Genomic DNA, 13,346 nt, shown 5'->3' with positions numbered 1-13,346 from the left:
TCCAAGTCACATTTGGTACAAACATACAGCACCAATTAGAGAAACACTGCATAGATTTGCAGACAATTGTGTTGACTTATTAAATTCATTATCTATAATCATGCCTCTCGCTTTGAACTTTATAGAAACATTTTGAATCTGGCAAATAGCTCATAAAACCGATCCCAGAAGCACAGGGATATCCTCCAAGTCATCTTCATTAGGATTACACCATCTCTATTCAAGATGTGGGCGCTTGCTTTGGCTTAAAACAGTCTTCCAGTCCTTGATAGTAAAAATGCATGTGAGAGAAAACAGATGGATGGGGACAGGACGCTCGACTCGGTGCCAAAACAACAAAATAAAGAGGGACCACACCCAGGGCTTTTATGCTAATTCTTCTGAATTTGGCCGCTTTAAAAGGGTCGGACGCAATCAGCTTTTGGCACTCGCTGACAAGATCCATTAGGGAGAAGCGCTGAAGGAGGTGATGTCAGTTTTGTGGAGATATTTGAAAGAATCGTCCTTAAAAAAATCATTGGTAACGTTCCTCTCATTTGACAGTGGTAGAAGTGGAGTGGAAGTTATTCTTGAAAGTTTTTAAACATTATCAGACGTGACATCAGCCCCTAATATGAAAGGTATGGGAGCAATGGGTCCACGTGAAGTCTTTGGTGTTTACAGGGTGTCACATATATCAAAAGATTATGACATTGCTGTAATGCAGTACGTTTTATGAGAGCAGATTTTAGATTTTTGTGGCCAGTGTGGAGCAGTGAGTTGTCCGTAGCCTATTATTGTACTTTTAAGGGCTCTCTATAATCTCTCGCTTTCTATGAATTATTTTTGGAAATCCAATAAAACAAACCAGACTTTATATACAATAGTCCTAACCTGTGAAGATTTTATGTCGAATACATTTACTACTTTGATGGCTACATTACTCTTCCACTTGAGCTTTAGGAGTCATATTATTGCTCCTTAAAATGAAGATTCTCCCTCCCTGTACATTATAGCAAGTGATATGTGAGATGACGTACCGTACTGAGCGTCGTTGAAAGTCCCAGCCATAGTTTTACATGATGAGTTGTCTCCTCCACACACCCCACACTTATCATTTCGGGCTTTGGAGTTGAGCACATGATCACAGCCTGCTTGCTAGAGATGAAACACAGTAGAAACAGAGGGTTTAGAAAGGTGTACACACTTAGAAGTTGTACAAAACAGCTTTGGCAAATTTGGACAAATCAGGCGCTGAGAATCTAATTGGCATTTTGGGCAAGTTTGAACATTAAATTGTACATTTACATACATCATTTTGAACACACAACTTGTGACTAAACAACATGCTGTCAGTGCTAATCTGATCTTTTTTATAGCTTTTTCCTGCTGCAAAATACACTCCTAAGGTCCCCATCTATTGTTTCCATTGCAGGAGTCTGATCCCCAAGAAAAAGTCAAGTGGCATGTTAATGTTAAAGAATTTACAGTGCTGTATTAATCTCTGGCCAACATTTTTGAACAGCTGGACGATTCCAAAACACATGCGATGATAGTGATGAGCTCCCTGGAAGCCACATTTTCCATGTGAATAGTCATGTGCACTTTGCCATGGTGTTATAAAATACTATGATCCTTTTTTCTGACAGAATTCTTTCCAAACATGAGCTTTTGTGCTCCACCACAGATATGTGTAACATTTTCCCACTCTTCATCAGTTTTAACTAAACTATACGTTGTTTTCACTACTTACTGAGAGGCTGGTAAAATGTGTAATTCATTTATTTACTTAGATAGTATTCCCATTGAGAGTTCTGATTTACATGCGTTTATAAAAAGTTGAATTAAAAGGTTATAATGGTCGGTGTTGCTGTCAAATTCCCTGGTTCAAAAAAGTCCTTATTTCTAAATATATATAAAAATCCAGTTCTTTTAAGGTATCAAAAATTGCTTTTCTTTTGCAATCTGGTAACAAACCATTTTACCTTTTGCTATCCAGGAAATATAATTCTAAAGACAATGTTACATGATCCTTAGACCCCTATATCTGTACTAATATTTACCCTGCAGAGGCCTTGTACACAGATGTCATATGTATCTGGTCCACAAGGGGTGCCATCGATGACCCGGTCTTTCAGTTGATAGTACGCCATTGTCCCGGCAACACGGCAAAACAGCTTACACCGATCCTTCATTAAAACTAAGTAGAAAGAAACACATGAAAACAATCAGAGTTTGAGTTTTGGCAATATGATTCATGTACAAAAGTGGATTAGATAAATAACACTTCTCGAGTTTAATATTATCACATGTTTCACAAAAGTAAAAAAGCCTAATTTCTTGTTGGAAAGACTGCATCGTACTTGCTGCAGGGGTTGTCCTGTTTGCTTATACAGTATCAAATAAATGACTGCAGCACTTGGAGTTGCATAGATTTGGGTCTGGGCAAATCATCACAGAAACTACTGAGATATTACATTGAGTGGAGAAATTGCCAAGAAGTTCAGAGTGTTGTTCAGATTAATGTGCATAAATCCAAAGCATGTTTAATAAAATGAGAGGAACGTGCGTGAGAGCAAATGTGTGCATTTAATCTATTCAACATTTTTTATACATTCTGTACATTGCATGAACACATTCAAAAAGGGTTGAAACCTTGGTTAAGACTTTTAAATATTTACCGCATTTTAAACGTTCAAATATTTCTGTCATGCCAACGAGATTTTTCCCCTCTTTTGCTCAAGTCTGACTCCTAACTATCAGAACAGCCCTGAAATACTCACTGCCACTGTACTTGGGCACCCAGCGCACAGTAGGAGGTAGGCCGTTGATATTGAAGTGCTTTCCATCAAATAGAGAACACTGCTCTTCACGGAAGTCTTTGCGTCCTCGTGGACACGGCTCAGTGTTGCAGGAGCGAAACTTCATTCTGCGTCCCACACAGAATTTACCACCATTTCTCGGCCTAAAACAAGTGAGATGTACAAGATGATGAAAGCTTCAAATTTTATGTTGTGAAATGTTTTTGTATTTGGTTCTTACTCAGGCTTGTTGCATTCTCTCATGGTACTTCGTGTACCCCCTCCACAGGACCTTGAGCAGACATTGTATGGCCCCCAGGGGCCCCACTCCCCATGGACAGGCTGCAGGTCCAACTCCTTGTTGATACACATCCCATGGCGGCAGTACTGTGAACACACAAATGTATTCATTAGGCAAGGGTGGCACTGTGCCATGGAAGACACAGATTGTAGTTGTGCAGTGGTGGTGCAACAGCAGCTGGGAGCAGTGTTCCCCTTTGCCTTCCTAATCCTCTGTTTACAGCTCAGGATATATTTTAAGAAGACATCCTAATTCAGCCATTGTTTGCCTTTGGGGAAAGAGTCCAACTCCTCCAGCTGTCCAAAGAGAAACAGGATAGTTAGGGAGGGACACTGATACAGACACAAATAGACGTGTTAAAATGTGAAAAAGGATGTCAGTGAAAGTATGTACTTGACACAAAATCCTTATCCTTGCTAGTAGTAGCATAGCACACATTTACACACAGTTACAAGTGAGACTTCCTAACTAAAATCCTAAAATTCCTAAATCCTTTTTGCAGAAATACTGTATGCCAATACTGCAACCACAAACTATAACTTTTGCCAAAAAGAGCAAACTCTTTCATAACTGAAGCAGCACAGGATCATTTCCTTTACAGAGAAACCAAATCTTACAAAGGGAGATATGGGGGTTCTGTTGATTGAAAGAATGCAGGACAAGCCGGCGTCTGTCTGGGAAGGCAGCACTTGCACAAGGAGCAATAGCACTCTGATAAGGAAACTCTAGACCTGTGATAACACGACAATATTTCCGACTGGCTCCATTACATTGTCATCAAACATATACTGAATTTTGTGTATTTTTAACAATACAAATGTGTGTTGTATGCTATTATACATAATATTTATAGTGTCATCGAGTGTGTAGTTAAAAATACATAAATGCATAGACAGATGACAACCCTTTTTATCCCTGATTTAAATTTTTCACGTTATATTATATTTCACTTTTCCTGATTCAGCCCTCTCCATTTATTCAGGCATGTACAACAACAAGAACACAATAGTTTGTGATCCCCTATGGCTATGCTAACTGAGCACCCCAGCACTAAAAGACAAAATACTAAAACAACAACCTTTATTGGAAGATTTATTTTAAAAATTCTATAAACAATGGATCATAGTGAATTCAATATTTTAAGAAAATATACCTCTAAAAGCGCAGAGTCATTCTAACAACAAACACATGTAAGCAGACAGAGTTTGGCATGGCTGGCTCTATTGCCCTGGCCTAGTTTACACACTGGTCTAATGATAAAGTGTATAATGTGCTCACAATGACAGACAGGTGTTAACAGCTGCGGGGCACAGACTAAACAAGTCAGAAACATTTAGATAATGCACTCTTATACACTTTAAGTAATAGCCTGGTAGCCTGATCCATTGGCAAATCTGCAAATTAGCTTGGCATAGGATTTAAGCACTACAGTTTTTTCAGTCAGTTTTGTTTTCTTTAGGCCATATTTAAAAAGACAGCAAAGCCTAAAGTGGGATAAGGAGTGTGGATACAATGTTCAAAATGTAATGAGCAGGTTATAGACTTAAGACCGTGTGCACATCATATGTCCTGTAATAAAACCACTTGGTCAAAGTTTAGTAATAGTTCAATGCTTAGAAATTATAAAAAAATGTTTCATAAGAAAGTGCCACTTAAACATTCTTAAAACAGTCCCTTCCCCCTCTATCTTGCGGTCACACCAGACCTGAGCATCTCATCTATACCTCTTTTTTTTCTATACGTCTCTGCCACCCATCCCCCTTATCCTCTTATGAGAAAGTTTAAGGGCTATGAGAGGAGGACCACCGCAGTGCGACCAGGCGGCAGGACCTGAGGAACTGTCAAGCACAAGGCGAAGTGTCTGTCAGGGAGCACCAAAAGCCTGAGTAAGTCCCAAAGGCATTCCACTCCCTCCACTGGCACCCTGTGTTTACAATAGTTTTGTTTGCCCTGAAAAGGTGATGTGGGTGAAAAGAAGAAAGAAGGACTTGGAGCAGGGGGAGTGGGTGTGTCAGAGAAAAAAAACATCTGTGCTAAATGATATATATGTGTGTGTGTGTGTATGTGTGTGTGTGTGTGTGTGTCCAAAAGTGTGCAAAAGTGTGAGAATGATTATGCTCTGGAGGCATCTGGGGGCCACTCTGAATTCCAATTAGTCGCTCCTTTCCGAAGTGCACAAACACAAGGCGAGGTGAAAGGCAGTGTTGGCAAAGCTAATGTAGTAAGAGCGAGTAAGTGCAGCGGAACTGGTCCCCATTCGAAGACATGTTTTCAAAATTTGCACTCAATTTGGATTGTGGTGAGACATTTGAAGGTCTTGTGAGAGAAACCTGTCCAGCTGTGACTAGTATGTGTTTCAAATTAGGTATTTCACAAAGGCACACGCTGACTCACCCTCGAGTACAGAGGTGCAGATCTGCTTACATATATCACATTTGAGAGTTTTTACCCACAGCAACATACTGTGATACAAATACAGATCGATGGAAACTTTTTAAATAATATGCTTAATGAAAGGACAATTCACGAAAGTTAAGCCCTCTTCAAGCCATTCTGAAGCCCAGTCATGTAGAGAAGGTTGCATCCAATCTAGCCAGTGTCAACTAGAATGTGCTAATTTTATAATGTAAATAAGAGATATTGGTTTTGATCAAAAGCTTCACTGTTATTGAGATGTCAATACTACAACGTTCTGCCATAAATCAGCTATAAACTTTACAAATAAAGCTGCTCTGTGCATCACTTGGTGGTATTTTGTTACAGACTGTTATGTGGGCTGTGACTACTGTCGAAGCAGGGATGACACTTAATGACCATAAGAATTACAAACAAGTAGCTATTTTGTGATTAGTTACAATGTTCTATTTCAAGTGTGAACCAAGGTAAAGTTTTGAAATTGAAACTCACAATATATGTGCTGAACCAGTTGTATCTTTCTGCACACATCTCCCCCTGCTGTTGCTTTAGAGGATTATACGTTTTACTACAGTTAAAACAAACACACAGACTACCCTTATTAGCAAAAGGTGTAATCTCTTCAGTATAACACTATTACTGTTTTATGATAACTTGTGAATACTATGTGAAAATGATTTCAGCATCTGCTGAAAACTATTTCACTGAAAATTTGGAAGATAGCGCCCTGTAATTGTAAGGAAACTGTAGCAGAGAGCACCTCATTTCTGAACCCAAGCCATACATCACTGCATGAATGAGAAGGTACAGGTTTAAAAAGACACCGCTCTTTCATTTTGACACAGCCATTTCCAATAGGCATCACCTTTAATGTTTTACTCCCTTTTTTCTCATGGCTCTGGGTTCAAAGTTCCCTTTGGCCTTGACCTCTGCAGGGCTTAGTGACTTTATCTCTAACACCCTGCAGCAAGACTCCTGTCTAAACCACAATACCAAATCATGACTTTAATTTGTAGAATCAGAAACATCTGGTTGTGCTTGTCAATATAAAGGACCACACAGGCCAGCACACAAAGGCATCATCCACACCTACTTTATATCATAATAATAATACTCTAGAGAACAGCAATAAAAGTAACTTTATAGAATAGTTTCGAGGCGGACTCAGGAAATGGAAATAGGTAAAATGACAGTTGTTATTACAGAGTGATTTACACACTTTTGACAGGGCATGCATTTTTCTGTGTTTCTTTTTTCCTCTTTAGTTTACATAATGGGGGAGAGAGTTGACAGAAGCACGGGTGTGAAAAGGGTGCAAAGGAGGTAACATGATGCAACCATGACCCCAGCCAACCTCCCCACGCTCCTGTACACTGCTCTCCTAGTTTTTTTCCTACACCTCTGTATACTCAACACTTTTCCGTATGAAGGCTGTCATTACAATGAATTAGTAGCTTTGGCTCTGGAAGCTGTTCCATTCACACAACTTGAACACACTGTTTTTCTACAACAAACTGCTGTTGACTGAAAACAAGATACAGATTGAATTGCAGTTCATTTGAGATTAGGGTTTGTTTGTTTGTTTGTTTGTTTGTTTGTTTGTTTGTTTGTGCTTTAGCGATGTTTTCATTGTAGTGAACAGAAAAAGCACATGCCTTACAATACAACATATTACTTTCACATTTAGCAATGTGAGTCAATTAAAATGCAAGAACAGCATAGATCAGTAGACATTCCACACTAATCTGCTTTGTTATGAAATGCAAGTACTTGGTTTATAAAACTGAACATATGTTTTTTTTTATATTTTAAAAACTACAATGTAACACACAGTCCATTTAGACTAGCTCAATGTTTGGACCTCGATCAACCCACCACTATCAAAGTTACTAAAGCAGAATAACAAGTGTGCCTTTTGCCAGGAGTGTCCAGCCAACACTCACTAGTTTGGCCACACACTCATGACCTCACTATCTCACTGTGATTGGCTGAACCCAAAGCAGGTCTTCGTTCTGTTTTTCCAAGGAATGTTCTGGAAAATCACAAACAACTTCCCGTTTACACTAAACCACTTAATTAAGATCCCATTAGTAGGAGAAAAAACTGGGAGGGCTTTTTGTAGTTGTTTTTTCACATCAGCCGCCACTAATTTTTTTTCTTAAAAATGTAGGCTTTGAATATTATCTTAAAATGAATACTTTTTCGTAATTTGAGAAGAAAACTCTTGATTAAACTTCACCTCTCCTCACTATTCAAATACACCAGTAAGTGTAACCCTAACCTATATCTTGAATTTGGCCCGTACACAAAATTGTTATTGTTGTAATTGTTGTTATTGTCCGAATGTTCACACTAGTTAGCTTTTAAGTTACACACTGCACAGGCTTGACATGGCTATTTGCACTTCTTGCAAATATGAATACTTATACAAGCATATGGAAACAAAACACAACACCAAAGTCATTCACATTCATGTCAAGCGAATACAAAGGGACACCCAGGCGGGACCTTTTGAAGCGGAACCATCAGAAACGGGGGACCGCGGGAGGATGGAAGAGAGTGGGGAGAGGGAGGGTGGTGGCGGTATTTATAGGCAACAAGTGATGGGATGCCCTGGTTAGTGCACGGACCACTGAGCCAGATGACAGACACGCCGCCAAGAAGAGGTCATGTGACTGCATTACTCACTCTGGCGCCCAGTGAGAGGACGATCATCGCAGGGAGAGAGAGGGACTGGGGCGACTTGAGCCAAAAAGGACCATTCCTTGCTTCAATTAACTGTACGTAAACAAACTATTTGATTCACTCTTCATTTAAAGACATTAGTCAGTGACCTCAATTTGTCCCATGCGGTCATTACTTTATACAATAGAAGAATAGATCCTCTTCGTACACTTCGTAAAAGGCCAGTCTGTATATTCTTCTCGTGTTATTACGGAACTCAAGTGTTTGGTGAGTTGTGAATGCATTATAAATAGAAATATTGCTTATTTGTCTGTTTGTCTCAGTGTTTGCCTTGTCTGTCATAGTTCTTCAGGCAGCATTCACCTTCTAAGGCACATAGTTGCTATAAAGGCTGAAGCTACACACACATTCAGATGTGTGTGCCCTAGGGTCACATGTCAGGCTGTAGAGTTTATCAGAGGATGTTATGAGAAGGAGCTAAATACAAACACAAACTTGCCAAATTGAAAGGACCACATAAAAGACACTTGTGTGGGCAGGTGACTGTTGCTGTAGTCCTTTTCTCTTTCAACTTCAAACAGTGCACATTAAACAGGCTTCTGACACCACAAACAAAGCTGTCGGTGTCTCAAATACATTTCTTTGTTGCTTCATTGAAATTGCTATGCGGCTACAATCCATACAATAAGTTTGTCTTCCAGATCCCAAACCACTGTTTAGGAGCCCAGTAAAGACCACACATACACTAGGGTTACAGAGCAATTGGCCCAAGGCATGCTCCACTTCAGCATATAAAAGGAACTTGATGGGATCAAACTCACAGCGTCTCCTCAGGGCTCAGTCCTCTTGGGACTCAGTCCTCTCGGGACTCAGTCCTCTCGGGGCTCAGTCCTCTCGGGGCTCAGTCCTCTCGGGGCTCAGTCCTCTCGGGGCTCAGTCCTCTCGGGGCTCAGTCCTCTCGGAGCTCAGTCCTCTCGGGGCTCAGTCAGTCATCTCAGGGCTCTCAGGGCTCAGTCCTCTCGAGGCTCAGTCCTCTCGTGGCTCAGTCCTCTCAGGGCTCAGTCCTCTCGAGGCTCAGTCCTCTCGTGGCTCAGTCCTCTCAGGGCTCAGTCCTCTCAGGGCTCAGTCCTCTCGGGGCTCAGTCCTCTCGAGGCTCAGTCCTCTCGTGGCTCAGTCCTCTCAGGGCTCAGTCCTCTCGGGACTCAGTCCTCTCGGGACTCAGTCCTCTCAGGGCTCAGTCCTCTCGGGACTCAGTCCTCTCGGGACTCAGTCCTCTCGGGACTCAGTCCTCTCGGGGCTCAGTCCTCTCGGGGCTCAGTCCTCTCGGGGCTCAGTCCTCTCGGGGCTCAGTCCTCTCGGAGCTCAGTCCTCTCGGGGCTCAGTCAGTCATCTCAGGGCTCTCAGGGCTCAGTCCTCTCGAGGCTCAGTCCTCTCGTGGCTCAGTCCTCTCAGGGCTCAGTCCTCTCGGGACTCAATCCTCTCGGGACTCAGTCCTCTCGGGACTCAGTCCTCTCGGGGCTCAGTCCTCTCGGGGCTCAGTCCTCTCTGGGCTCAGTCCTCTCTGGGCTCAGTCCTCTCGGGACTCAGTCCTCTCGGGACTCAGTCCTCTCGGGGCTCAGTCCTCTCTGGGCTCAGTCCTCTCGGGACTCAGTCCTCTCGGGACTCAGTCCTCTCGGGACTCAGTCCTCTCAGGGCTCAGTCCTCTCGGGACTCAGTCCTCTCGGGGCTCAGTCCTCTCTGGGCTCAGTCCTCTCTGGGCTCAGTCCTCTCGGGGCTCAGTCCTCTCGGGGCTTTTGTTGAATTAATACTATGACTGAGACAGCAACTCCAAACAGGAACAAACAGTAGAAAATGAATGAAGGAATGACAGAGATCTGGTTCTGTCTTGGTTTGATTTAATCATTTCCAATCATTAATTGTTACTGTTACTATAGAGCAATTTTACTCACTATGCTGTCTTTGTTCATCATTTGTCCTTTTGAGTTAGTAAAAATTGATAGATGTAAAAAGGGCTGCGTAGCGTCCAAGTGCACTCCAGATGAATGGGTATAATAAAAGAATTGAAAAGGGTTCCCAAATTCTTTCTGTCAATGTATGAACACAGCCTAGGTCAGAACCTCACCTCCAGTACACCTCTTTGGGGCCCTCCCTCCTCTTGCAGAATCACTGATGGGAGCTCTTTTGTGAACGAAGTAGTTGTCTGGTTTGGACGCTGGCTCTGTTACGGCCAGTCCACTAACCCACTCACCCACCTTTTTAAGAGGTTTTGGGGTCAAAAGTTCAAAACAAGGGGACTCAACTGTGAACAGCAGGCATCTTCTTTCAAAGCCCGAAAGTCGGCACCTTTCCCTTCTCAAGACACTATTTGTTTCTCTTCTATCCTATTTTTCCTCCTGCCCCCTCTGCTAAAGCCCTACTCTCCATGCATCCTGAGCAACTGACCCGCTGTCTTTGCCCCTAATTAGCATAGCATCCCAGGGCGAGGAGAACATGAAGGCTAATGGGGGTTGGGGCCCGTAACAACACTGAGGGTAAAGCTTCAAGTTTCGAACCAGGGCCGTCACCTGACCACATTTACATGTGCTTCTATAAGCATAAAACAGCCCCAGAACGTAATTCATGATTAATTATTCCAGCTCAGTGAAAGGACGCAAACCAGAAAAGAACCAGCATCAAGATTCGAATCACTTAATGTGATTTTTTTGTGTGTGTGCCAGCTATGTTTAAAGTGGGGATGAGTCTTGTTGATAGGCAGGCATTAGAAATTGCAGTCAGATTTCCTTTTCTGTGTTTTACTGTTTATATTTTAAAACTTTTAACTGCATTTATACTGAATAATAAAACTAGGCTAAAACAGAACCAAACAAGAACAGGTAACTAGGTAACTAGGTACAGTATGTGATTAAAACAGACTGAGAACAGCTGGAAGTACATTTCATCCTATATTGAATACATGGAAGAATGTATATTTTTTCATAAGCCGGGTCAGGTTTCACATGGGTGGTCTTAATTATATTACCCAGATTCAACATGTCAACATCATTGCATCTCCAAAATGAAGAAATTAATTCAATGATGCATGGAGATGGAGATGCATGGAGCAGCACATTTTTTTCTACCTATCATCAAAGTATAAACAACAGATTCAATCTCAAGAACAAATACATTCTTTATAGATTTCATTGTAAACTTGACTCTGAACAACTTACCATCCCATTCCCACACGCAGTCCCATCTGCCCAGGGCATGTGCTGTGTGCGGCATCCTTTATGGTCCCCCTCTGCACTTGTGCACCACAGTCTCTTACACTGTTTCTGAAATGACAAATCAGCAAATTGTCTTTGACTTTAATTACCTGCTAAAACACATCTGTATCTACAAATGAGAACCAAACAGCTATTTACTGTTGCATTGTTATGTTCATTCACTTTCAGTACCAGACTGACATGTTAAATACTACTTCACTGCTTTCCAGAAAGGAGTGCAATCCAGTTTCAGTAGTCCACAATAAGGGTTTAATTTGTATTTAGACATTGACTGTTTTTATGAGGGTTTAGTTGCAGGTCGACATACCATATATGGGCAAATTTGCGATCCAGGTCCGAACATAAGCTCGCACTGTCTATTGGCATTGTAGATTTGACCAGGAAGTAGAGTGGGTAACTCGTAAATCCTCCCCACAGGCTCGTCCAATAGGCACTCTCCATAGCCAGTGCTACAACAAAAGAGAACGATGTAAAATAAGTTAAATTGTCTAAACTGTCTCTGTATAATGATTATTTGCATAGAACCGACAACATTTGTCAATGCTTTTTAGCTTAACACTAACAACATAAGCAAAGTATCTAACACCAGCATGTCTCCACGACGAATGTTTTACAGTATGGCATTAAGCTTATCCGTATCCATGGAGATAAGCAAGTGATGCCACCAAGCCAAATAAAGGGTCAGATCTGTAGAGAGGCGACTTCATTCAAAGTAACAGTAGAACCTGTAATTAAATAAGTTCAAGGTTTATTTAGATTTGATTGTCTTTGTATGGAAATGTATCCACTGCATTTGGCCCATCCTTCAATGCCTTAAATGCAGGAGCATTGGTCACTGCTGGTCACCCGAGGCCCCATCTCGAGATTTTCTGCTAGGCTTGGTCCGGAACTCAGCTGAATGATTTTACATGTAGTGCATGTTTTTTTTTTTTTTTGCCTTGATGGGAGAAATCAGAGCCAGTAAATAGAAAGCCCACCCAGACACGGGAAGAAACATGTCAACTTCACACCGAAATGTGCCACAAAAGTGCCAAGCCACTCAGCCACTGTATCGCAAATCCTTAATGTCACACTGTGGAACATTCCAGGCAAAGAAATCATCTTCATAATGCATGATTAAGCATTGAATCAATACTAAAAAACATAAAATGGTCATCTTTGCGTGTATGTTAAGTTAGATAACACAAGTGTCCATCACACTTGATATTAGCACTAGAGATGAAAGTATCTTGATTGACACATCACTATGCACACGGGAAGCTGGACATGAACAATATACTACCTCTCTATGCTTTCTGAACTACTGCCAACAATTTGAACTTCATAACTAGAAGAAACCTTGTGTATACTGTCTGTGAAACAACAAAAGCACAGGTGGAGATCACACAGACCCGAAGTAAGACAAGCAGACCTGTTCAAAAAGCTCTTTACTACATTGTATGACACCATTGACAACCATTATCCCATGTTAAGCCACTCGCACACCTGCTCCATACAGCTACAGGCTGATGTCACAGGGCAATAATACTACACAAAATGTACCAGTGTTTTGCTTCCATTTCACCAGTGATGTAAATCTGGTGGATAACAAGGGAGGGGCTCTATAAAAACCACAGTTCGAGCACATGGAGAAATCTTTCAACAGTTGGTCATCTGAGTAATTATGACTTCAAAATGACTGAAAACCATACTGAAACGAAGACAGGTAGAAGAGAGGAAGAAAAGGTCAGTGTCCTTTCAGTCAATATTCAGCACTTAGTTTGTAGACATTAAAGAACAAGTTCATTTGTCCAATTATCTTGTGAGGAGTAAACAACGCTTTCAATGAAAAAAGATGCTCTTTGAAACCTACTCATATGTTATAGGATGGTAATTTTGCTGAATCTTGAATGACAAAGA

At 41.4% G+C, this 13,346-nt stretch overlaps 1 protein-coding gene across 2 annotated transcripts in view; it reads right to left on the bottom strand.

Moving 5' to 3' along the window:
* LOC140349331 (A disintegrin and metalloproteinase with thrombospondin motifs 20) overlaps positions 1-13,346 on the bottom strand; it is a 66,748-nt gene that overhangs the window by 33,164 nt on the left and 20,238 nt on the right. For both annotated transcript variants that reach the window (XM_072435625.1, XM_072435626.1), the window contains 6 exons: positions 11,755-11,896; positions 11,391-11,495; positions 3,022-3,167; positions 2,763-2,944; positions 2,043-2,179; positions 1,020-1,137 (listed from right to left, as the gene is read on the bottom strand). In XM_072435625.1, coding sequence (XP_072291726.1) covers positions 1,020-1,137; positions 2,043-2,179; positions 2,763-2,944; positions 3,022-3,167; positions 11,391-11,495; positions 11,755-11,896 — 830 coding nt within the window. The remainder of the gene's footprint in view (positions 1-1,019; positions 1,138-2,042; positions 2,180-2,762; positions 2,945-3,021; positions 3,168-11,390; positions 11,496-11,754; positions 11,897-13,346) is intronic.

This window comes from Eucyclogobius newberryi, unplaced genomic scaffold, assembly GCF_026437365.1.
Source record: "Eucyclogobius newberryi isolate DKJ021-1_F unplaced genomic scaffold, fEucNew1.0.hap1 SCAF_7, whole genome shotgun sequence".
Classification (NCBI taxonomy): Eukaryota; Metazoa; Chordata; class Actinopteri; order Gobiiformes; family Gobiidae; genus Eucyclogobius; species Eucyclogobius newberryi.
The sequence above is the reverse complement of the archived record's forward strand: the minus strand, read 5'-3'. Positions and strand labels throughout refer to the sequence as shown.